This window comes from Theropithecus gelada, chromosome 12 (genome assembly GCF_003255815.1).
Source record: "Theropithecus gelada isolate Dixy chromosome 12, Tgel_1.0, whole genome shotgun sequence".
NCBI lineage: Eukaryota > Metazoa > Chordata > Mammalia > Primates > Cercopithecidae > Theropithecus > Theropithecus gelada.
Window position 1 is genome coordinate 46035471 of NC_037680.1, and position 24886 is coordinate 46060356.

General features: G+C 36.9%; 1 protein-coding gene across 5 annotated transcripts in view; it reads left to right on the forward strand.

Moving 5' to 3' along the window:
• The window catches only part of PPIG (peptidylprolyl isomerase G), a 61372-nt gene extending 41269 nt beyond the window's left edge, over positions 1–20103 (forward strand). For 4 of the 5 annotated variants that reach the window (XM_025404637.1, XM_025404636.1, XM_025404639.1 and 1 more), the window contains 5 exons: positions 6611–6824; positions 7594–7761; positions 11369–11456; positions 14765–14901; positions 15085–20103. In XM_025404637.1, coding sequence (XP_025260422.1) covers positions 6611–6824; positions 7594–7761; positions 11369–11456; positions 14765–14901; positions 15085–16195 — 1718 coding nt within the window. In that variant the 3' untranslated portion in view covers positions 16196–20103. The remainder of the gene's footprint in view (positions 1–6610; positions 6825–7593; positions 7762–11368; positions 11457–14764; positions 14902–15084) is intronic. The other variant, XM_025404640.1, reaches the window with a different exon arrangement.
• Positions 20104–24886: the final 4783 nt, after the last annotated feature.

The following is a 24886-nucleotide window of genomic DNA, read 5'->3' on the forward strand; positions in this document are numbered from 1 at the left end:
CAGCATTTTCTTACATTAGGTTTTTACAAATAAAATACTCTGGAGTTATTTCTGGTTTGGTTTTGAATTTTTTTTTTTTTTTTTTTTTTTGAGACGGAGTCTTGCTCTTTCGCCCAGCCTGGGGTGCAGTGGCCGGATCTCAGCTCACTGCAAGCTCCGCCTCCTGGGTTTACAACATTCTCCTGTCTCAGCCTCCCAAGTAGCTGGGACTACAGGCCCCACTACCACGCCCGGCTAGTTTTTTTGTATTTTTTAGTAGAGACGGGGTTTCACCGTGTTAGCCAGGATGGTCTCGATCTTCTGACCTCGCAATCCGCCCATCTTGGCCTCCCAAAGTGCTGGGATTACAGGCTTGAGCCACCGCGCCCAGCCGATTTTTTTTTTTTTTTTTTTTTTTTTTTGAGACAGTGTCTTGCTCTGTTGCCAGGCTGGAGTGCAGTGGTGCAGTCATAGTTCACTGCAACCTCAAACTCCTGGGTTCAGGCAATCTTCCCACCTCAGCCTTCGAAATAGCTGGGACTACAGGTGTGCATTGCCATAGCTGGCTAATTTTTGTATTTTTGGTGGAGACAGGGTCTCACTGTGTTGCCCAGGCGGGTCTCAAATTCCTGGTTCAAGCTAACTTGACCTCCCAAAGTGCTGGGATTACAGATGTGAGCTATGGAGTTTCGTTTTTAACCTTAATATTATACTAGTAAGTTCAGTGACTAATTGATAGGGTTACATCACACCATACCCCCAAGTAATGGTCAGTGAAGATGTTTGGGAAATCATCCTACCTAATAATAAGCAAACTGTGTAATCTTTAAACTAATTAACCAGAAATGGCCCGAGTTGAGAGTGTTATTAATAACTCTCTGTAATTCCTTTTCATCCATTATGATTTTTAACTTGCATTGTGGTTTTTGCTTTTAGTACTATTTCATTTTACCTTAAGGATACTTACATACTTGTAATAGAAATGCTGAAATCAATTTTGTGTAAGTAGTTAAGCAAGAAGTAGGGTTTGGTTTTGTTTTGTTTTGTTTTTTGTTTTTGTTTTTTTTGAGACAGAGTCTCACTCTGTTGCCCAGGCTGGAGTGCAGTGGCGAGATCTCGGCTCACTGCAAGCTCCGCCTCCCTGGTTCACACCATTCTCCTGCCTCAGCCTCCCGAGTAGCTAGGACTAGAGGTGCCCGCCACCATGCCCAGCTAATTTCTTTTTGTATTTTTAGTAGAGATGGGGTTTCCCCATATTAGCCAGGATGGTCTCGATCTTCTGACCTTATGATCTGCCCACCTCGGCCTCCAAAGTGCTGGGATTACAGGCTTGAGCCACCGCGCCCAGCCGGAAGTAGGTTTTTTTGAAGAGTCAGCTGAAAACAGCTGTTGCCATATTTGGAATTTAAATTTTTAATTTGAAAATATTATAATTGAGACATTATTGTATATACTTATGGTATACAGCGTGATGTTATGATACATGTATACAATGCAGAATGATTAAATCAAGCTATTTAACATAGCTCTCACCTCAAGTAATGTTTTTGTGGTCGGAAATTTGAAATTTACTATCTCAGGAATTTTGAAATGTACAATACATTGTTATTAACTGTTCTCACCATGCTATGAAAGTAGATCTCACCAAACTTATTCTTCCTGTCTTAACTGAAACTTTGTACCCTAATTTTAAAAATTTAATACATTTATTTGGTTCAAAATTTAGAGAGTGTAAAAGGATAATCAGTGAAAATCTCTTTCAGTGAGTTTCCATTCTCACATTTTGTACATTATTCCACATGTGTGTGAATGTTGATCATGTAGAATGAATTTCCTAGAAATGGAATTGCCAGTTTACAGAGGTCATGCATTTGTAATTTGGTAGACACTGCTACCAGAATATAAGAGGATAAGTTGCCCTAAACCCTGTATAAAACTACTTATTATTGTAAACTCTTTCACCTTTGCCAGCCTAATGAATTTTTTTTTAACAAATACTAGTTTCAATTAGCATTTCTCTGAGGAATGTGATGTTTGGGTCTCCTTAAGAGCTATTTATGTTTCTTTTTTTCTGAACTGATTGTTGATTCCTTTACCCCCTATTATTTACCATTCTTTTGTTCTTCCTTTCTGAAGTTCAAGTCGCCTCCTGCTTTTTCCTTTCTCTTTGGAGAACTTCCTTTAACCAATTTTTTTTTTTTTTTTAAGATTAGGTCTACTGGTGACAAATTATTCTAGTTTTCTGAAAATGTCTTTATTTCATCAGGGTTTAGGGAATGGTTTCAGAATGAAACTGTTCCACCTCAGATCATTAGGCATTAGCGTTTCATAAGGAGTGCTCAGCCTAGATCCCTCGCATGCAAGTTCACAATAGGGTTTGTGCTCCTTTAAGAACCTAATGCTGTCGCTGATCTGACAGGAGCTGGAGCTCCAGTGGTAAGGCTTGCTTGCCTGCCACTCACCTTCTCCTCTGTGACCTGGTTCCTAACATGTGACGACGGATCAGTACCAGGGACCATGGCTCTTCATCGCCATGTACTGACATTACGTTGACTATGTATATCGATAATTCTATTCAGTTAAATAATAGTTGTGACTTTGAGAAGGATACAGTTTCAATCATATTCTCAATATGCCTTAATCATATTTTAAAATATAGTTTAGCACACACTTTGAAACTCAAGCCACAGTCTTACAGAATCAATATTGCTATTGTGATGTCTCCCAATTTTTTTTGCCTTTTTACCCTTCTGTCCTTTAATGCCATCTCTTTCTCAATTATTTTCTCTCATTTTTTTTCTGAGCAGACTTACACGAAAAGGAACATAAATTAAATTTGCCAAATATCAAAAGAGAGGAACTTTTTATTTATTTATTTATATTTGAAACGGAATCTCAGTCTGTCTCCCCGGCTGGAGTGCAGTGATGCAATCTTAGCTCACTGCAACCTCTGCCTCCCAGTTCAAGAGATTCTCTGCCTCAGTCTCCCGAGTAGCTGGGATTACAGGTGCCCTCTACCACACTTAGCTAATTTTTGTATTTTTAGTGGAGACGGGTTTCTCCATGTTGGTCAGGCTGGTCTCGAACTCCTGACCTCAACCTATCCACCAGCCTTGGCCTCCCAAAGTGGTGGGATTACAGGCATGAGCCACTGCACCTGTACTTTTCATTTTATCATGTTATCTTGCTTCACTAAAATGTTCTCTTCAAAAGCGATGTGTAAATTAAATCATTGTTTATTAAATGTATTTAATACACTTGGTAAGTGGGCTTGCTGTTGTGTGGTATGTTTTTTTGTTGTTTTGGAGACAGGTTCTCACTCTGTTCCCCAAGCTAGAATGTAGTGGTGCAGTCATGGCTCACTGCAGCCTCGACTTCAAGTAATTCTCCCTCCTCGGCCTCCCAAAGTGCTGGCATTACAGGTGTGAGACACCATACCCCCGGCGACCTCCCAGGGTCAAGTGATTCTCCCCACTCAGCCTCCCAAAGTGCTGGGACTACAGGCGTGAGAAGCCATGCCCCTAGCCAATGGGGTTGCTTTTTTTTTTGTTTTTTTGTTTTTTAATTTCAAATACTAAATGGGCTTGCTTTTAAAGTATATCAACTGGGATGTATTTCTCATAGGAAAGAATCTCAATGCAAAATAAATAGAAATCAGAGCTGGTAATTAAAGATTTGTTAATTGTGGGGTAAAGAGTTACCATATTTTAACAAGTATATTTTATGTTTAAGTGTAGTATTTTTATTTTGCTTGCACAATTTTATGTTTTTATTTCATTATGAATTTCTTTGTTAGATTTCCTAAAAATTTGATCTTTCCCCCCCTGCATATCCCTCAGGTTTATTAGTTTAGCATATATAAGTAGATTTTTCAGATTATATGTTTTTACATACCCACTCTGTCTTACTAGCAGCATTGGTATTGGATTCAGGTTAACAGTTGGGCTCATGAGACAAAATTAGCTTCCCCAGGCACTAAGGCTACTTACCCTTAAGAAAGGATATAGGACAGGAAACGGCATGGCTGGTACATCAACAGCATAGAGGAGCTCTCATGATTTCCAGGCACAGCTTGCATATATCCCAAACATCTCACACTTGATAATGTACATGTTCCTTAGAAACACAACTGGGTAAGGAAGGATTACCTTAGTTCAGTGAAGCCATTACATCTACAGTCTGTTCAGATTTTATACCTTGTTCCCTTTCTCCAGTGCAGCAACATCTTATCAGTACTGGAAAAGCAATCTGGACAATGAACCAGAAGTCCTTGAAGTTACAAGTAACTTCAGCCAGATTTTCATGTGTCTTGGGTTTAGTATATTCATATAAATTATCAGTTACAAATTTCAGGATGATTCAGGCACAGCAGCACACATGCCTGTAGTCTTAGCTACTCAGGAGGCTGAGGGAAGGAGGATTACTTGAGCCCAGGAGTTTGAGGCCAGCCTGTGCAACACAGCAAGACCGCATCTTCATAAATATATAAGTAAATAAACAAGGCTAGGCATGGTAGCTCACACTTGTAATCCCAACACTTACAGAGGTTGAGGCAGGAGGATCCCTTGAGCACAGGAGTTTGAAACCAGCCTAGGCAACATAGGAAGAACTTGCCTCTACAAAAATAAAAGTAAAAAAACTAGCAGGGCATGGTGGCATACACCAGTGTTCCCAGTTACTCAGGAAGCTGAGACAGAAGTATCACTTGAGCCCGGAAGGTCAAGACTGTAGTGAGCTAAGATCTTCACTCTAGCCTGGGCAACAGAGCAAGACCCTGTCTCAAAAAAAAAAAAAAAAAGACAAGGATAAATTTGCCAAATATCAAATCTTCAGATGTTCCTGAGGGTAAGGTGAGGCTAAAGGAAAGGTCACAAATCAGCTGTTAACCCTTTCAACTAAGGTTCTGTAACCAAACAGCCAACAGATAATCCAAAGATATATTTTCTTTGTTCTCCTTGACTTTTTATTATGGAAAATACTAATTTATACACAAGTGAATAAAATAGTATAACAAACACTTGTTCTTTACCTAGCTTTGGGAGTTTATTTATGGCCAAACTTGTTTTACCCATCACTAGCCACTTTTCCCTTTCCTATTACTTTGAAACAAATTCCAGGCATAATATTTTATCAATAAATGTTATTTCTAAAAGATGATTCTTAAAAACAATACCATAATGATACATACATACACATTCCTAAATATAAAATATCCTGACAGTGTTCAGATTGTAACTGTTTCATTAATGTTAATTAATTTTTTGTTGTGTGAATCAATCCAAATAAAGTTCAGACATTGAAATTGGTCTTATAAGTTGTGTTTTGTTTTTTAATAAATTCTCTTGCCATCTTGTTTTATGTTTCCTTGAAATGTATTTATCAAAAAAGGTAGATCATTTGTCATGCAGCGTTTTCTGTAATTGAACACACTGGATTTTACTAATTGAATACTTACTATGTTATGTAATGTTGATCAGATGCAGTTGTGACTTGAAAAAATTCCTTTTAATGAAAACAGGAGTCACACAGGACTAGTTGTCTCAGTGTTCTGCAGCAGCCATGGGCCTCACAAGAAGTTGTAAAACAATGATTTTTGTTTGTTTGTTTTTGTTTTTTGAGACAGAGTCTCTCTCAATTTCTTTTTCATTTATGCCTGGAATGCTTCTGACAAAGAGCTATTTCCCTTCATCTATTTCATTAGCAAGTGGTACAGTTTGTACCAGAAAGGTCGGATAAATGCTTTATACTTTATGAGTATCACTATAAACTAATGGATTTCTATTATAATCTGATATATTTCAATTTATTGTAGTTCTCATCTATATATCAATATTGTCCCATCTTTGGTGCCGGTTAGCCTCTTCAAATCCAACATGATTTGAATGAGTATATCTTTAGATAGGTCAAGCTCCTCCTAGTTTGTAGTATCTTCTTCTAATTCTTGTTGTATTACACCTTCTAGCTTTACTTACTTATGTTAATTGAATGATCCTTTAAACTCTGAGTTTATTTACCCTTTTTAAAGTTACGGCTTCCTTAACTGAAATAAAATTTCAATTTAAAATGACTTTTTGTAGAGTCCCCAAAACATTCTGTTCATCATGGGCAATTGACTTCCCTCTGTTATCAGTCTCCTCTTGAGCTAGATTTCTTAATTATTAGAAGACTGCTCAGGCATTGAAATATAAGCCCATGCCAATGAAATCAATTTCTTACCTCTCCACGTTTCTGTAAAGCAGTTTTTCTGTTATTTCCCCGCACTAGTTCTGCCAATCTTGATAATAAGAGGGGAAGTGGAAAACTACAAGATTAGAACGTGGGATTCTTCATTGTTATTCTGTGCTTTTAGAAAACTTTCTTATTCAGATGTTTGTTAACATTAGTTTAGCATTTTAGACTCACCTATTTTTTAAAGTTCTTTGGATTAATACATACAACTTTGACCGATGAATTCTGGAGATCTGGACTCTAATCCTGAGTCTCGACTCCTTTCCTATACTTTCCAGTTCACATAGCTGGATGATCTAAGTGCTAAATACCGGACTCAGTGAGAATCTGCAGAAAATTTAAATCTCCTTCCACAAAGTTCGTCTAAAAATTGTTGATCAAAACCTTTTTGTTTTTATTAAAGTTAAGAAAGAAGAAAAGAAAAGGCATAAATCATCATCATCTTCCTCCTCCTCATCTAGTGACTCAGATAGCTCAAGTGATTCTCAGTCCTCTTCTGATTCCTCTGATTCTGAAAGTGCTTCTGAAGAGAAATCAAAGAAAAGAAAAAAGAAACATAGGAAAAATTCCCGAAAACACAAGAAAGAAAAGAAGAAGCGAAAGAAAAGCAAGAAGAGGTCTTAATTTTACTTTTCTAATGCTAGCTTTATATTCTGATTCCATTTTTATAAATAAATCTGTTAGGATTTGGGGTCAATTATATGAAACTGTTAAAATAGTGAGAAATATAGCATGGAGCATAAGACTTTTGATATTCTACAGTCTGTAGATTAAATTTTGGGTACGTTCATTTTCTTTTGAAACAAAACCTATCAGTTCATTTTTTTGTGTACTCAATTAAATGATGGTTTTGGTGTTACAGATTTGTATGTTTTGTAGGAGGATTATGGGATTCATGAAAATTGCAGAAAACCACCAATTGTTTTTCCTATTTTCAGTAGCTCTTATGATAGCATAAGGGTAGAAAGCAGATAATATCCGTGTATTTTACCTTCTTTTCCATTTTGTTTGAAATGATCAGTGTTTGTACTAAAACTTGTCTTCATCTGCCTGTTGCCTCAAATGCAATTAATTTCCATACCCATGTTTTAAAGTATTTTAAATTTATCAGAGCGCGTTGCCCACATAGTTTCATATTTTTTATCCGTTTTGTAGGAAAATATTTTTTGAGAGTGTGATAATCGAAACATTTTGTTTTGTTTGTTTTTTGATTGGTTAGTTGGTTTGTCAGAGGAATAGAAGATTTTTCCCATGCGATCACATCTTTGGTAAGGACAGGATGTTTATATTATAGTGATATAAAGGAAAGAAATACCAACAATTGGATATTTGCGTAAGGACATAATAACCAACTGTAACTTGTTTTGTGTGTTTCTGTTTGTTAAGTGCATCTAGTGAGAGTGAAGCTGAAAATCTTGAAGCCCAACCCCAGTCTACTGTCCGTCCAGAAGAGATCCCTCCTATACCTGAAAATAGATTCCTAATGAGAAAAAGTCCTCCTAAAGCTGATGAGAAGGAAAGGAAAAACAGAGAGAGAGAGAGAGAAAGAGAGTGGTATGTGAATGTGTATATTTTGTCTTACATGGTTTACCATAGAACTTTTCTTCTTTTTATTTTTTATTTTTTTATTTTTTATTTTTTATTTTTTATTTTTATTTTTTGAGGCGGAGTCTCCCTCTGTCGCCCAGGCTGGAGTGCAGTGGCCAGATCTCAGCTCATTGCAAGCTCCGCCTCCCAGGTTTACACCATTCTCCTGCCTCAGCCTCCCGAGTAGCTGGGACTACAGGCGCCCGCCACCTCGCCCGGCTAGATTTTTGTATATTTTAGTAGAGACGGGGTTTCACCGTGTTAGCCAGGATGGTCTTGATCTCCTGACCTCGTGATCCGCCCATCTCGGCCTCCCAAAGTGCTGGGATTACAGGCTTGAGCCACTGCACCCGGCCTTCTTCTTTTTAAAAAGTTTTTATTTATTTTAAACAAGATTTAATTGACCTTGTCCCAAGATTGAAATCTTTTTAATAAAATGTTCTTCTGCAAAGTTCTTTTTTGCCAACCACATAATTAGAAAGGTAAATTGACTTAAATTACAAGTAGATTGTGAAGTAGTTACACATAATAAACACTAATACAAAAAAGAGATGTTAAGCTGCATTCCAAACCAATAACAAGATACTGTTTAACCAGTAAAACAAGATAGTGTCTTATCATGTTATTTGTGTACATTAAACTTTTAAGCAAATAAGAACCTTGGTTTTTCAGTTAATCTAATAGGAGAAACTGCTGTTTTCCTTACTTGGTTTACAGTATTGTAATAAAAACTGATGTCATGTTCAAATCCTGAAAAAATTTTACTACGTAAATCTACATTATTAATATCTGTAATGCTAATTGTTCTTTATCAGTCATTTTAATAACTATGTCCAAAAGTAGAAAAGAATATTGAAATCTTTCTGTTAGTTATGATCAGAAATGCATTGTCATAATACAAATAATAACATTCTTGGCCAGGCATAGGGCTCACACCTGTAATCCCAGCACTTTGGGAGGCCAAGGTGGGCAGATCTCTTGAGCTCAGGATTTTGAGACAAGCCTGGGCAACGTGGCAAAACCCCACCTCCACTAAAACAAAAAATTAGCTGGGTATGGTGGTGCACGCCTGTAGTCCCAACTACTCAGGAGGCTGAGATGGGAAAATCACCTGAGCCCAGAAAGTTGAGGCTGCAGAGTGCAGTGATCATTGCCACTGAGCTCCAGCCTGGGTGATGGGAGTGAGACACTGTCTTAAAAAAAAAAAAAAAATTCTGAGTAATCTTTCTATACTTCAATCCTTTCTATACAATAAAAATATAAAAATAGGATGTAGTATTTGAAACTTTGTAATTTTGAGGAGTTGGATTGAGTTAATTTTTCTGCTAGTATTGGAAAGGATGTTTCCAAGGAAATAAAGATTAAAGAAAAAGTATTTGAACAACTTTTCACATATCACTTACATGGATGTTGGTAATGTGCTAATTAAATATTAACTGATGTACTATTTTTGGAAAACAAACAGCTTCCCTTTTTGGTATAAACCATGATATGAATGTTTGACTAATTCAGACCAGCTTGTCGTTGCTTAGTTCACATTACTTAACATTTCTGTATAGTTCTGTTGCAACTTTTAAAGGATAATAAGGTACTTTGGGATAAGATAATTTTAAAATTGTTCTCTCGGCAGCATTAGCCCCTTCTGAGCTCTTCTACATTAATTTTTCTTAGCACTATCAAATTAGTTTCGTCTTAGTAATGAGTATATATAGCAGTATTTCTCAATAGGACATGATTGGCATTTCGAGGCAGGAAAGTTCTTCATGCTGACCACATTTCAAGGCCTTAGCATTTCTGCCTCCTGGGCCCTACTTACTAGTAGCACTCTCTGGTCATTCCATTTTGGCTTGATAACCACTGATTATACATTTGTCTTTTGTATCCATGGGGAATTGGTTTCAGGACCCCTTGCAGATACCAAACTATGTAGATGTTTAAGTCTCTTTTGAAAAATAACATAGGGCCGGGCGCGGTGGCTCAAGCCTGTAATCCCAGCACTTTGGGAGGCCGAGACGGGTGGATCACGAGGTCAGAAGATCGAGACCATCCTGGCGAACACGGTGAAACCCCGTCTCTACTAAAAAATACAAAAAAAAACTAGCCGGGCGAGGTGGCGGGCGCCTGTAGTCCCAGTTACTTGGGAGGCTGAGGCCGGAGAATGGCGTAAACCCGGGAGGCGGAGCTTGCAGTGAGCTGAGATCCGGCCACTGCACTCCAGCCCGGGTGAAAGAGCGAAACTCCATCTCAAAAAAAAAAAAAAAAAAAAAAAAAAAAGAAAAATAACATAGTATTTGCATATAATCTAATATTCCCATATATTTTAAATCATCTCTAGATTACTTATAATATCTAGTGTGTTATGATAATCTATATAATAATATAGTGTAAATGCTATGTAAATACTTGCTTTACTATATTTGGGGGTTTTTTAATTTTTTTATTTTTTCAGTTGGGTTTTTTCCCCTTCAAATAGTTTTAATCCCTGGTTGGTTGAATCTTCAGATGTGGAACCTCCGGATACAGGGACGAACTGTATATAGAATTTTAAATTTGTTAATTTAAGATGAATAAAGCTGTATTCTACAGATTCTACAGGTTGTTTGTTTGTTTGTTTGTTTGAGACAGAGTCTCGCCCTGTCGCGCAGGCTGGAATGCAGTGGCATGATCTCGGCTCACTACAACCTCCGCCTCCCGGGTTTAAGCGATTCTCCTGCCTTGGTCTCCTGAGTAGCTGGGACTACAGGCGCGTGCCACCACGCCCAGCTAATTTTTTGTATTTTTAGTAGAGATGGCGTTTTACTGTGTTAGCCAGGATGATCTTGATATGCTGACCTCGTGATCCGTCCACCTTGGCCTCCCAAAGTGCTGGGATTATAGGCATGAGTCACTGTGCCTGGCCTAGATTCATTTTTATTAAAATCACACATCATGGGGCCGGGCATAGTGACTGACATCTGTAATCCCAGCATTTTGGGAGGCCTTGGCGGGTGGATTGCTTGAGCTCAGAGGTTCAAGCCTGGGCAACATGGTGAAACCCTGTCTCTACCAAAAATACAAAAAATTAGCCAGGCATGGTGGTGCATACCTGTAGTCCCAGCTACTTGTGAGACTCAAGTGGGAGGATAGCTTGGAACCAGGAAGGCAGAGGTTGCAGTGAGTCAAGATCACACCACTACACCCCAACCTGGGTGACGGAGTAAGACCCCGTCTCAAAAGAAATAATAATAAAGGACTTTTTTTTTTTTGAGACAGAGTCTTGCTCTGTTGCCAGGCTGGAGTGTAGTGGCGCAATCCCGACTCACTGCAACTCTGCCTCCTGGGTTCAAGCAATTCTCCTGCCTCAGCCTCCCGAGTAGCTGAGATTACAGGCACGTGCCACCACACCCGGATAATATTTGTATTTTTAGTAGAGACAGGGTTTCACTATGTTGGCCAGGATGGTCTCGATCTCTTGACCTTGTGATCCGCCCGCCTTGGCCTCCCAAAGTGCTGGGATTACAGGCGTGAGCCATCACGCCAGGCCAACAAAAGTTGTTTTTAAAATTGTGTTAACTTTCTCTTTGCTTTCTTCTAGTAATCCACCTAACTCCCAGCCTGCTTCATACCAGAGACGACTTTTAGTTACTAGATCTGGCAGGAAAATTAAAGGAAGAGGACCAAGGGTAGGTGATTCTTTCTCCCAGAGATCTTCACAATACTGCATTTGTCTTCCTTAAATAATTTTAGGGTGTTTCTTAAATATTATTTTAATGTGCAAGTAAGTAAAATTTAGGGGAGACGCAGACATTGAATTACATATTCTCTTTCTTAAACAGCTTCTGTATGTTGGTACTTCACAACAGAAAATCCATGATATATAAATAGATTTTACATTTACATGGTATAAAATGGGATCGAGGTCTTTCTTGTCTCCCTTGTTACTTTGCAATCACTGTATTTCTATTCTTGTTAAAAATAAATAAAACTTAACCTTATTCTTGTATTTTATTCTTTTTTTATTTACTAGAGTGTCCTCATCAGAATTTAAATATCTTCTGCTTTCAAAACTTTATAGAAACTTGGCTACACTTTTCTGTCTTATGTCTTCACTTCCTACTTATTCCTCAAGCATTTCAGTTGTCTTCCACTAGCACTGTTCTGCTGAAAACAGCACTTGATGCATAATTAGCTCCATATCACAAAATCCAGTGGATCATTTTTAGCATTTTTAGTCTTCATCTTACTTGCTCCTTGTAATATTCTTTCCACATTTCTTTTTTTTTTTTTTTTTTTTTTTTTTTTTGAGATGGAGGCTCACTCTGTTGCCCAGGCTGGAGTGCAGTGACGCGATCTTGGCTCATTGCAACCTCTATCTCCCAGGTTCTTTTTTTTTTTGTTTTGTTTTGTTTTCGAGACGGAGTCTCACTCTGTCGCCCAGGCTGGAGTGCAGTGGCCTGATCTCAGCTCACTGCAAGCTCCACCTCTCGGGTTCACGCCATTCTCCTGCCTCAGCCTCCCGAGTAGCTGGGACTACAGGCGCCCGCCACCTCGCCCGGCTAGTTTTTTGTATTTTTTAGTAGAGACGGGGTTTCACCATGTTAGCCAGGATGGTCTCGATCTCCTGACCTCGTGATCCGCCCGTCTCGGCCTCCCAAAGTGCTGGGATTACAGGCTTGAGCCACCGCGCCCGGCCAACCTCCCAGGTTCAAGCAGTCCTCCTGCCTCAGCTCCCCCTAGCAGCTGGGATTACACCATGCCCAGTTAATTTTTGTATTTTTAGTAGATACGGGGTTTCACCATGTTGGCCAGGCTGGTCTCAAACTCCTAACCTCAGGTGATCCACCTGCCTCGGCCTCCCAAAGTGCTGGGATTATAGGCGTGAGCCACTGTGCCCGGCCTCCACATTTCTTTTATCACATATTCTTTCTATCTCTCTAGCCAGTCTGTTGTACATTTCTAATGCTAGCTCATACTCCTTAAACTGACCTTTTTTTTGAGACAGGATCTCACTTTTACCCAGGCTGGAGTGCAGTGGTACAATCAAGGAACACTGCAGCCTCAACCTTGCAGTCTCAAGCAATCCTCCCACCTCAGCCTCCCAAGTAGCTGGGACTACAGGTGTGCAGCACCACATCTGGCTAATTTTTGTATTTTTTTGTAAAAATGGGGTTTCGCCATGTTGCCCAGACTGGTCTCGAACTCCTGAGCTCAAGCAATCTGCCTGTCTTAGCCTCCCAAAGTCCTAGAATTACAGGCATGAGCCACCGAGTCCAGCCATTTACCTGACCTTTAAATACTGTAGTACCTCAAGGTTCCCATTCAACTCTTCTCACACTGCATATACTCCTTGAGCAATTTCATGACTCCCATGGCTGGTAATTGTCAAATTTTTTCTGCATTTTTTAGCTCCAAAGACTCATTTGACTAATGAGTACCTCAAACTTGGCTTTTACAAAGTTGAGCACAAGCTCTTCCTCTTCAAATCTGAACCTTCTTTAGGTTACTGATTTTAGTGACTGGCTGGACCACCACCTGTGCAGTTCCTTCCCAAGAATAATCTGATTCTCCCCTTTCGGTTTATACCTTAACTATGCAAATAACTTAACTATGGTAAGATACATAGAGATATCTTACCCATCACCGAATACTGTCATTTCTGCCTCCTAAATACTCGGAAATTCATGTGTTTCAAGCTTTACCCCTGCCATGTTAATTCAACTCCATCATATTGTCTGAACTGTAAATTTTGATAGTTCTCAATTTTTTTTAATCTCAGTATCTCTTTCATGTTAAAAATTACTGAGGACCCAAAAGAACTTTTGTTGGTGTGGGTTATATCTATCAATATTTACTCTTTTAGGAATTAGTACTGAGAAATATTTAAAACATAAGAATATATAAGCACACGTTCCATTAGCTGTGAAAGTAATGATATCAAAACATGTAAACTGAATAACACTATTGTATGATAATGAAAGAAAGAAAATGGAAAAGGCAAATGTTGTGATATTATTATGAAAATAGTTTTGACCCCTGAGCCTTTAAATCCCAGATCCTACTTTGAGATTCACTGTCTAATCTTTTTTTTAAATAGTAGCCAGAATTGTCATTTAAAAATGAAAGTCTGATTTTTGTGCTACTCCTTTACCATTGATCTTAGGATAAATCCAAAATTACTACGATGGCCTATGACACTTCACAAAACCTAGTCCTTGCTTACCTCATCAATGTTATCTAGTACTAGTTTCCCTTGTAATTTTTAGCTTTGGCCATATTTGGTCTGTCTTTTCTTCTTAACTCGGAAGCTTCCTGTCTCAGCATCTTTTCCCTTTTCCTTTTATACACATTCTATTGTAGCTGCATATATGTTTAACATAACTAATTATATGTTCATTCACATGCTCTCCAAGTCCTGTAGACTATAAGTTCCAGGAAAGCACACTCATATATCTTGGCTCACTAATGTTCTCTCAGTATGTAGTAGAGTGTTTGGTCATCCTAAGGGTTGAATAAGTGAACATCTACACATATACTCTATTTTCTCCACAATATGAGAAATGGTTGCTTTGAAACATTAAGTATATATAACATTTAGATTGAACTTGGCAACTTATAAGTTGCTCTAGCATTACTTGGATAGGACTCTTCCATGGAGAAGACGTGTATGGCTAGTGGCTAGAGTTTTTGTGATTAATGTTTCTTAACTTGGAATTTGCAACATGACAACTTAAGTTTCTCTGCCTCATTGATTTCCTACATGAAAATTGGGAAATTTTAGTAATTTTCAGGGCACAGAAATATCAGACGTTTTATTTTAACCTAGAAACATATGCTTTTTAGCTACTATTATAATGCTTTTTATGTATTTTTTAATTTTGTACCCCTTACTACCTCCTGACCCTCGAGCCCAGTACTTCCCTCTCTCCCAGCACTCATGTGAGTCCCTGTATACTTTTATACATTAATTTTTCCCCCTTTTAATTTTCTTTAGCGTTACCGAACTCCTTCCAGATCCAGATCAAGGGATCGTTTCAGACGTAGTGAGACTCCTCCACATTGGAGGCAAGAGATGCAGAGAGCTCAAAGAATGAGGGTATCAAGCGGTGAAAGATGGATCAAAGGGGATAAGTAAGATTTAACTATTATTTCAAATGTAATAAGTATTTGTTTTTACTATTATACATAAAGTTATTTTATTGTCATTTTAATTATTGCTGAATACCTTAAGAAGAGTAGAATATCATTTTAGCCAATAATACCTACAATTCTTTTTCTAATAACATTTCCCCAATCCTTTTTCTTATTTTTTAGGAGTGAGTTGAATGAAATAAAAGAAAATCAGAGAAGTCCAGTTAGAGTAAAAGAGAGAAAAATAACGGATCACAGGAATGTATCTGAGAGTCCAAACAGAAAAAATGAAAAGGAAAAGAAAGTTAAAGACCATAAATCTAACAGCAAAGAGAGAGACATCAGAAGAAATTCAGAAAAAGATGATAAATATAAAAACAAAGTGAAGAAAAGGGCCAAATCTAAAAGTAGGAGTAAGAGTAAAGAGAAATCAAAGAGTAAAGAAAGAGATTCAAAACATAATAGACATGAAGAAAAGAGGATGAGGTCACGGAGTAAAGGAAGGGATCATGAGAATGTTAAAGAAAAAGAAAAGCAGTCTGATTCTAAAGGAAAAGATCAGGAAAGGAGTAGAAGTAAAGAGAAGTCTAAACAGTTAGAATCAAAGAGTAATGAGCATGATCATAGTAAAAGTAAGGAAAAGGATAGACGTGCACAATCCAGGAGTAGAGAATGTGATATAACTAAAGGTAAACACAGTTATAATAGCAGAACAAGAGAACGAAGCAGAAGCAGGGACAGAAGCAGAAGAGTGCGATCAAGAACCCATGACAGAGATCGCAGCAGAAGCAAGGAGTACCATAGATACAGAGAACAGGAATACAGGAGAAGAGGACGGTCACGAAGCCGAGAGAGAAGAATGACACCAGGAAGATCAAGAAGTAAAGATAGGAGGAGAAGGAGGAGAGACTCACGGAGCTCAGAGAGAGAAGAAAGTCAAAGCAGAAACAAAGAAAAATACAGAAACCAAGAAAGTAAGAGCTCACACAGAAAAGAAAATTCTGAGAGTGAGAAAAGAATGTACTCTAAAAGTCGTGATCATAATAGCTCAAATAATAGCAGGGAAAAAAAGGCTGATAGAGATCAAAGTCCCTTCTCAAAAATAAAACAAAACAGTCAGGACAATGAATTAAAGTCCTCTACATTGAAAAATAAGGAGGATGAGAAGATCAGATCCTCAGTGGAAAAAGAAAACCAAAAATCAAAGGGTCAAGAAAATGACCATGTACATGAAAAAAATAAAAAATTTGATCATGAATCAAGCCCTGGAACAGATGAAGACAAAAGTGGATGAGTGAGTGATATAAACTTCCATTCTGTTTCGAATTTTAAGTTTGAGAGACTTGCTAATGAATCTCCTTTATGTTGTTTTCCTTTTCATTGTTTTTGGGTTGTTTTATGTTTGTCCTTTTTTTTTCTTAATGTGGATTTCATTGAGTTGATCTTTTGATAATCTGCAATGTGGATAATTTGTACTGCTAAAGTTTTAATAAACTTGAAATGAGAAAAACACTTTGGTGTAGTACTGTGTGCTGTGTTTAACTATTTTATGTATGCATTACTGTGTTGCAACAATTAGCCAATAGCATCCTAATTTGTTTAGTCAGCCATTTGGAATGGTTGCAATGCATTGTTACAAAAGCTTGTGTTTCTCATGATTAAAGTAACTTTAGAAGCCACTAGAAGACATCTTGTATAGATTTTCTGATTGCGTTAATAATAGAGGTTTGCAGCGGTTTCTTTTAATTACACAGAAGCAGGGTCCTAATAACCTGAGATCTTAAGTCATAACTTTTGATTTTATAGTAATTTGTGCTTTAAATAGATGTTTAGTTATTTATATTGCACTTCATACTCTATTCTTTATAGTTTGAGCCATAGCTTGTTTCCTATTAATGCTTTTCCTGTCTAGTTGTGTTTTACTTAACTGCCTATAAAAATCATAAGAGTAATTTTTTTCAGTTGATGTACTGATTGAGCTTGAGTTGCTGTTATACAGCATTTGACAGGAACTATACCTTGGAAAATCAGATTGTGATTCTCAATTCTGTGTTGCTTTTGGTTTGAAGAGTTTTGGGAACGTTTTAATTATTATTACCCTTCTCTAAAATTTAAAAAAAAGAAAAAAAGCGTTTCTCATTAAAACATACCATTTGCGCAGGTCCTTAAGCTATACAGATTCTAAAAATTGTTAGTATTGATGCATTACCTTCTAAGATTTCTCTTTTTTGGCCTCCAACCTATATAGAGTTGAGTGTTAACTCTGCATGGATTTTGTTTGTTTCTTTTAATTGAACTGCTCTAACTCTCATAGCTGTGAGTTCCAAGTGGCAAGAAAATGCATCTTTTCTATATATGTATCACGATAGGCTATAGCATGTTTATGACTCTGGTTTCTTTCTATTCAGGTGGTTTTATACCATTACTGTTAATGTTATTTTAACTTGGCATGTATAACATTGCCATATAGAGTAGAGTAGAAAGTTGCAAATTTTGATAGTTTACAGAGTTAAACACTAAACATATCCAAAGTCCATTTAGAGTTTTGGGTGTTGTATTTTGCCATTTTTGTGATGTGTGGCCTTTTATTCTGTAATGTCATTTCTAAATAAAACATTGAACATCCAGCAAACGTAAAACCTGCCTCATTTGAAAGGAAATTTCAAAATTCCAATTAATAGTATTCTCTAGAGAGTTTTGTACTTTAATATTTGTCAGTGTAGTGTCAACTCTGTTACCAAGATAGCTTCTTGGTAAATCCGGTAGCTACTCAATGCTATTTGTACTGAATAAAGCAGTGCTTAACATGATACTTCCCATTATTGATTAATGCAATATTGATATATTTGGCGTTGTGGTAGCTGTTGCAGAATGAATAGTGTAATGACCATAAGATTGCTTGGGAAATTGTAATACAGATATCCACAATGAATTCTTTCCAAATTTCTTTTTTTTCTGATGATAAAAGTTGTAGATGTTTATTATAATCCAGGGTGATTGATTCCTTAGAGACTGACCACAAACCCACATTAGGGATAATTGAGTCTGAGTGCCCAAGCTATATAATGTTACTTATTTTAAGCAAGTTATTGTTTGTCCTAATTTCAGTTAACTGCATTTTAAAATTGTTGTTATAAACTATTTGAGCTTTAAGAAAGGTGTTATTTAAGAAAGGATTTCTAATAACAGTTAAGTCCATGCTAAGTAAAAATTCTTATATGTTTTCTGATCCCAGAGCTTTATCTAAAAATTATACACAAGGATGTCCAAATCTTAGAGTTTCAAAAAGGAACCATAGGGAGAAAATTGTAGTAATTTCTATATGCAGTATTCTGTTTGGGTTATCAAAAGAGCAACTCCATGCTCCGCATTATTGATAGTCCTTATTTTAAAGTTTTATTAGCTCTCTTTACAGAGCAGATGTGAAGGAGTTGAGAGAAGGACAATCAACTAGATTTTATTTTTAGAATATAAACATTTTTTAAATGACTAAACAGCATTAACTGTACCTCAAGATCTGCGCATGCATCTGAATAGCACATGGCTCAAATGGTCCTTTCCTTTTGTTACATTTAGTAGTTGTGCCATCTTTAGTTTTTGCTTTGAACATTGTTTTCCTAAAAGTCAACTATTACTTTCCCATCAAGTTGGTTTTATAGTTACATCTGAATTTATGGTTCATGTCAAAGTATCTTTGACTTAATATCCTTTTAAAAATATTTAAGCTGATGTATTTTTATTGCTCAGTTGGTGATAGCTGAGAAAACTTTTTCAATATGTAGAATTTTCATGGTTATTTTGTATGAATTATTTTTCTGGGTAAGCCATCTGCCACAGAAATTGACACTATGGTGAGATTAATGTTACTGAAATAAGCAGTAGAGAAGCTACTGGATTGCTTTAAAACATTCTTTAATTAAATTACTTTATAGTTGGTAAGTTCATAGAGCAATGTAGTTTTCTTTTAAGTTACTTAATTGAAGCCCTCAGAAGTTGCAAAGAATGTATCTGATAAATCTGCCTTTGCACAAGTGTGATGCTGATGCATGGACGGCTTTGCTGAATGGCCTTTGATATTTGTGCCTAGTGGAAGGTATGGAGCTAAACAATTAAAGATCTCTTCATTATGGATAGGCACACATTGGATCTCTGGTATTTTGGGTGTATTTTGGGTAGTGGTATTAACTTGACAATTCTAATTTATTTTAGTTAGTATATGTAGCAAGTTAGTATGTTTCTTAGTAGTTTATTGTACTTCATTCCAGTTAGTAATATAGTTTTCATCACATTAAACTTTTTATGCTAAATTTCTGTAGAAGCTTGTTGAGTTTGCCTTCACCAGAAGGTACTTTAAATACCTACCATATAGCTGATTTGTTATAAAGAAACAAAATGGGTATTCTTTTTCCTTTTGATTATGTTTACTGTAATTATTTCATTTTGGATTAATACATTTACAGTTGAATAAACTAAGGATTATAGGTTGATAAGCTGTTTATTGTGAAAAGATGTGTTTTGTTACAAATACTTGTTTTAAAAATTAATAAGCCCCAGGAAGTACAGCATTGACTGGCACAACTGCCCACAGTGGGCTTCCCAACTAACTGCCTTCAGTGGATTCAGGCAAGTGCAAAGTCTTTGGCCTGTTATGTGACGAAGAGGTATATATTAAAGGAAAAGAAAAATGACATGAATAAGAAAATTCCATCAATAAGGTTGAAGTAGGGAGTTGTTGAGGGGTTTGGTTTGTTTTAAAAGTTATGCGAAGGAGTGGTGGGGTGGATTTGTGTTTGACTTTTTTTCTTTAAGCAAATTCCGTATGTTACCAAAAGCACATGCTGTATATTTTCTTCCCCTTTTGTGTGTATATAGTATTTTGAAAGATAAATGAATTGGGTGTTTGTATGTGGGATGTACAAAATTGTGGCCGCTCTCTTTGTGGAAGGAAAAAACATAAATGAAGTTAATGCACTTCTTTTCCTAGCCCAAAAGTCACTGTGATTATATTTTTTTAATGAAATTTAGAAATAAAGCTGTTGTCTTCTCAATTGTAAAATTAGTTTCAAAATGCTGCTTCTCTTATCATTAGTCTAGTAATTGTTGAACTGTTTTCTGCAAACTGCATTTTACAAAATTTAAACTTGGAAGCTGTATTAACTTTTATAGTTAAACATTGTATTAAATAAACTATACTATAATAAACAGTTTGGTTTTGTATTTTTTAAATTGTATTATCCCGCCTTTTAAAAATCAAAAGCTAAATAATGAAAATAAACCAATTAAAACATACTTTTCCTCTCAGAGATATACAGTTATTTACATTATGAAAAAACTGAACAAAGAGTTTTAACAATACTGAGCTTTTTTTTTTTTTTTTTTTTTTTTTTTTTTTTTTTTTTTTTTTTTTTTGAGACGGAGTCTCGCTCTGTCGCCCGGGCTGGAGTGCAGTGGCCGGATCTCAGCTCACTGCAAGCTCCGCCTCCCGGGTTCACGCCATTCTCCGGCCTCAGCCTCCCGAGTAGCTGGGACTACAGACGCCCGCCACCTCGCCCGGCTAGTTTTTTGTATTTCTTAATAGAGACGGGGTTTCACCATGTTAGCCAGGATGGTCTCGATCTCCTGACCTCGTGATCCGCCCGTCTCGGCCTCCCAAAGTGCTGGGATTACAGGCTTGAGCCACCGCGCCCGGCCCAACAATACTGAGCTTTAAGAATTCAGCCAGCAGGGACAATTTCCAGGTTTGAGAATAAGTTCTAATGTAAATATTTAATCATAATACTTAAGATTGTAGTGTGTCTTTTGTCCGAGCAAACTTTTAAGGTTAAGCTCAGAATTTGTATTACTGTCTACTAGAGTACTACCATTTGCTTCTTAAGTCCTCCGCATTTTTTTCAGCATTAGGATTACTGTAATAGATCCTGTGTCTATAACACAGTGGTAAAGTCATGTAAACATAAATGTTAATTGAATTCTGTAAAACAATTACCTAGTTTGGGGGTGTGTTTTTCTTAAGTTAGACATATTTAGGGAAAATGCACTTAGTTAACTTGAGAGTGAGTCATTGAAAATATATGCCTCGTTATACTGAATATTGACATTGAAAAAAAGGTATATATACCTGGGTGAAAACCTGAATATTCAGTAGTTTGTATGTATTAACAGGTGAATATTAAACTCTCAAAATCTGGAGTGTTCTTAAAAGCTTTATCCAAGAAAATGTATAAAATGTGAGTGCAACAAATGAACTGCAAATTGTGTATTAAAATACTTCAGGCATCAATTTGCTTTTTCTGTTTCCTTTTTTTTTTTTTTTTTTTTTTTTTTTTTTTTTTTTTTGGGACGGAGTCTCGCTCTGTCACCCAGGCTGGAGTGCAGTGGCGTGATCTCAGCTCATTCACTGCAAGCTCCGCCTCCCTGGATCACACCATTCTCCTGCCTCAGCCTCCTGAGTAGCTGGGACTACAGGCGCCCACCACCACGCCTGGCTAATTTTTTTTTTTTGTAATTTTAGTGGAGACAGGGTTTCACCGTGTTAGCCAGGATGGGCTTGATCTCCTGACCTCGTGATCTGCCCACCTCGGCCTCCCAAAGTGCTGGGATTACAGGCGTGAGCCACCACGCCCGGCCTGCTTTTTCTGTTTACTTTCTAGATTTCTTTCCTAAACATATTTCCTTACCTGATAACTTTTTGTTTTCATAATTTTTGTATTTCCCTGCTCCCATCAAAGTCCTCTCAGGACTCAGAATGCCTTGTTCCAAGTTATGTCTTTGCCACAGATTTTATCTACGAGTTTCTCTTATCAAATTAGCAGATTAGAGCAGTTGAGTTTCCACTGCTGTGCCATTCAGTTCTTTTCATTGAATTATTTTGTGATTATTTAAAAACATTGTGTAGCCTTACCTTTCTTCTCAATGTCCTTTAGTAGAAAGCCCAGCCCAATTTAAAGTAAAATAAATTGTATATGTAAGGCAGAAAAACTAGTAATGTCTGGTGTTTTATGTTATCCTGCACTCAAGCTAAGTTGGTTGTATAACAAATTTATGTAATTAACCATTTCGTAGAAACTTATTTCCTGTTTTATAATATAGGAGAAGATAGCTGTCTAAAATTACTAATTACCACTATATATTGTATTTATGTAATTTAAAGGAAAGGATATATAGCAGAAGTTCCCAGACTTCTCTTGGTTCACTTTACCTGTGTGTCTCAGTAATTTTAATATGGTGTTATCCCTGGGCCAGAAGAAATACCTAACATCTGTTTATTAAATAGTTTAAAAGGCCAGGAGCACACCTATAATCCCAAAACTTTGGGAGGCTGAGGCAAGAGGATTGCTTGAGTCCAAGAGCTTGAGGCTGCAGTGAGTTGTGATCATGCCACTGCACTCCAGCCTGGGCCACAGGTGAGACCCAATCTCTAATAAAAAATAAATAGAAAGTTCACATAGCTAAAGTATATCTAACAACTTAGCCATTTGAAATTTTAAAAAATATGTTTACAGTTCCATTCTTAACCACAATGAGTTACTAATGGGATGTCTGCAACTGTTGGTCACAGCACAACTTCTCAAACCTCAGATCAGATCACATACACCATCCTCTCCTATAATACACTGATTTTGTGCAATATATGTTTTATCCCATCAACTGCTGAAAATCCAGCTTTACAGACAGGATGTCATCAAAAGGCAGAGTTTTAGTATGTTGAACTACCTCTAGCTAGTCTTACAGATGTCAGGTAGTTTGTTTCAAAAGTTTAAACTGTCCCACCAGCTGTGCCTTTGTGAGTTCACGGTGGTTCCTCAGTATGCCTTGGCACACAATTTGGGAATCAGTAGATAACAGTGTTAAAATAACCAGCTATGTTACTCCTTTAAAACAGTTCGTAAAACCTGAGGTCCATAAACCCACAAACAGTAACTCAGAATGATGGTTGCCCACAGAATCTGCCATTTTAAAAAAGTATAACCCAGATATACTGAGCCACAATGTTGGATGTATGTTAGTCACTGTGCTGTGCAGTGTATTAGAGGTCATTGTGGAAGTCCTTAAAACTATATGCAGAATTGTAGAGTATATGTGTGTGTGTACCTTACTGCTGAAAAAGCCACCAAGTTTTATCAGATTCCAAGAGGCTCATGACATAAGTAATGTTTGCTCAAGACTTGGTCTCTTAGAGAATGATACACTGAACAATTTACACCTTTACCCAGCATTCCCATTTGTAGGAATCTATCTCAAAGGTTAACCGACAAAAATATGGGGGGGGGGGGAAAAAGGCAGCTGTTAATTACAGAATTTGTAATAGCAGAAGACTGGAAACCACACAAACATCTATTGGTATACTACTGGTTGAATAAACAGGTACACCCTTGCAAGAGAATACTATGCCAGTTGGAAAAGAAATGAAGATATTTATATCTGCTGTGTTGTGTCTGCAGGATATATTAAGTGAAAAGAACAAAGTTATTTTGTGTTAAGAGTAAAATACATGTGTATTTGCTTTTAAAGAGAAATAAGCAAAGGACACAACAGTGAAATGGCAACCTAAGGAAGGAAAAGTATTTGCAAATCATTTATCTGATAAGGGATCAATCTAGAATACACAATAACTACAACTAAACAACAAAACAAATAACATGAAAAAAATGGGGAAAGGACTTGAATAGACATTTCTCCAAAGATGATGATAGACAAATGGCCAGCAAGCATATGAAAAAACATTCGATGTTACTAATCCTTAGGGAATGCAAATCAAAATCACCATCACAATGAAATAATACCTCAAAGTCACTCAGGATGTCTACCGTCAAAAAAACACGGTAGTGAGGATGTGCACTTCGTGCACTGTTGGAAATGCAAAATGGTTCAGCTGCTATGGAGGAAAGTATGAGTTTCTAAAAATTTAGAATTATATGATTCAACAATTCTACTTCTGGGTATATGTCCAAAAGAATGGAAAGGATCTTAAAGTTATTTGTACATCCACGATTAAAGGAGCATTATTCACAATAGCCAAGAGGTGGAAGCAACCCAAGTGTCCATTCATGAAGGAATGAATAAACAAAATGTGATATACATACAATGGAGTATTCAGCTTTAAAAAGGAAGAAAACTGACAAACTATAACATGGATGAACCTTGAGGACCGTTCACTAAATGAAATAGTCACAAAAGGACTTATACTGTAGTGGTCAAAATTCACAGAAACAAAGTAGAATGATGTTTCCCAGTAGCTGAGGGGAGGGGGAAATGGAGACTAGTTGTTTATACATAGTTTCAATTGTGCAAGATGGAAAAATTCGGCAGATTGTTCAGCAATATGAATATACTTAACACTACTGAATTATATACTTAGAAATGATTAAGACATTAAACTATGTGTTCTGTGTTTTTTACCTCAATAAGAAATGGAAAAAAAAAAATGAGGGAATGCAGTTCACAAAAATCACACAAAATTCAGTAGTACTGAGTACATTCACAGTATTGTGTAGCCATGACCATTATCTAGTTCCAAAAGTTTCTGGCGCTCCACCTGGAAGCTCCCTACTCATGAAGCAGTCACTCCCCATTCGCCTCCCCCACAGCCCCTGGTAACTGCTAATCTGCTCTGTCTCTTTGGAAGCAAGACAAGTTTTGTCGTCTTGTCTCAAGTTGGCACAACTACATGTAGAATTATTTTAAGTGACCTCAAAATATTATAATGTGTACATGTCTAATAAGATATACTCCATAAAATAAACCACAAAGAAGTCTTAAACTTCATTCAATAATCCTATTGTTAGTGTAGTAATGCTGCTAATGTTATCTGATACTAACCACAGAAGGACAAAACAAATAAGCATATGAATTTCTGCTGAGGAGAAAAGAAATATATCAAGGAGAAATATTATTCAGCCATAAACTGAAATGAGGTACTGATAAATGGCACAACATGGATGAACCTTGAAAATATGCTAAGTGAAACAAGCCAGACACAAAAGGC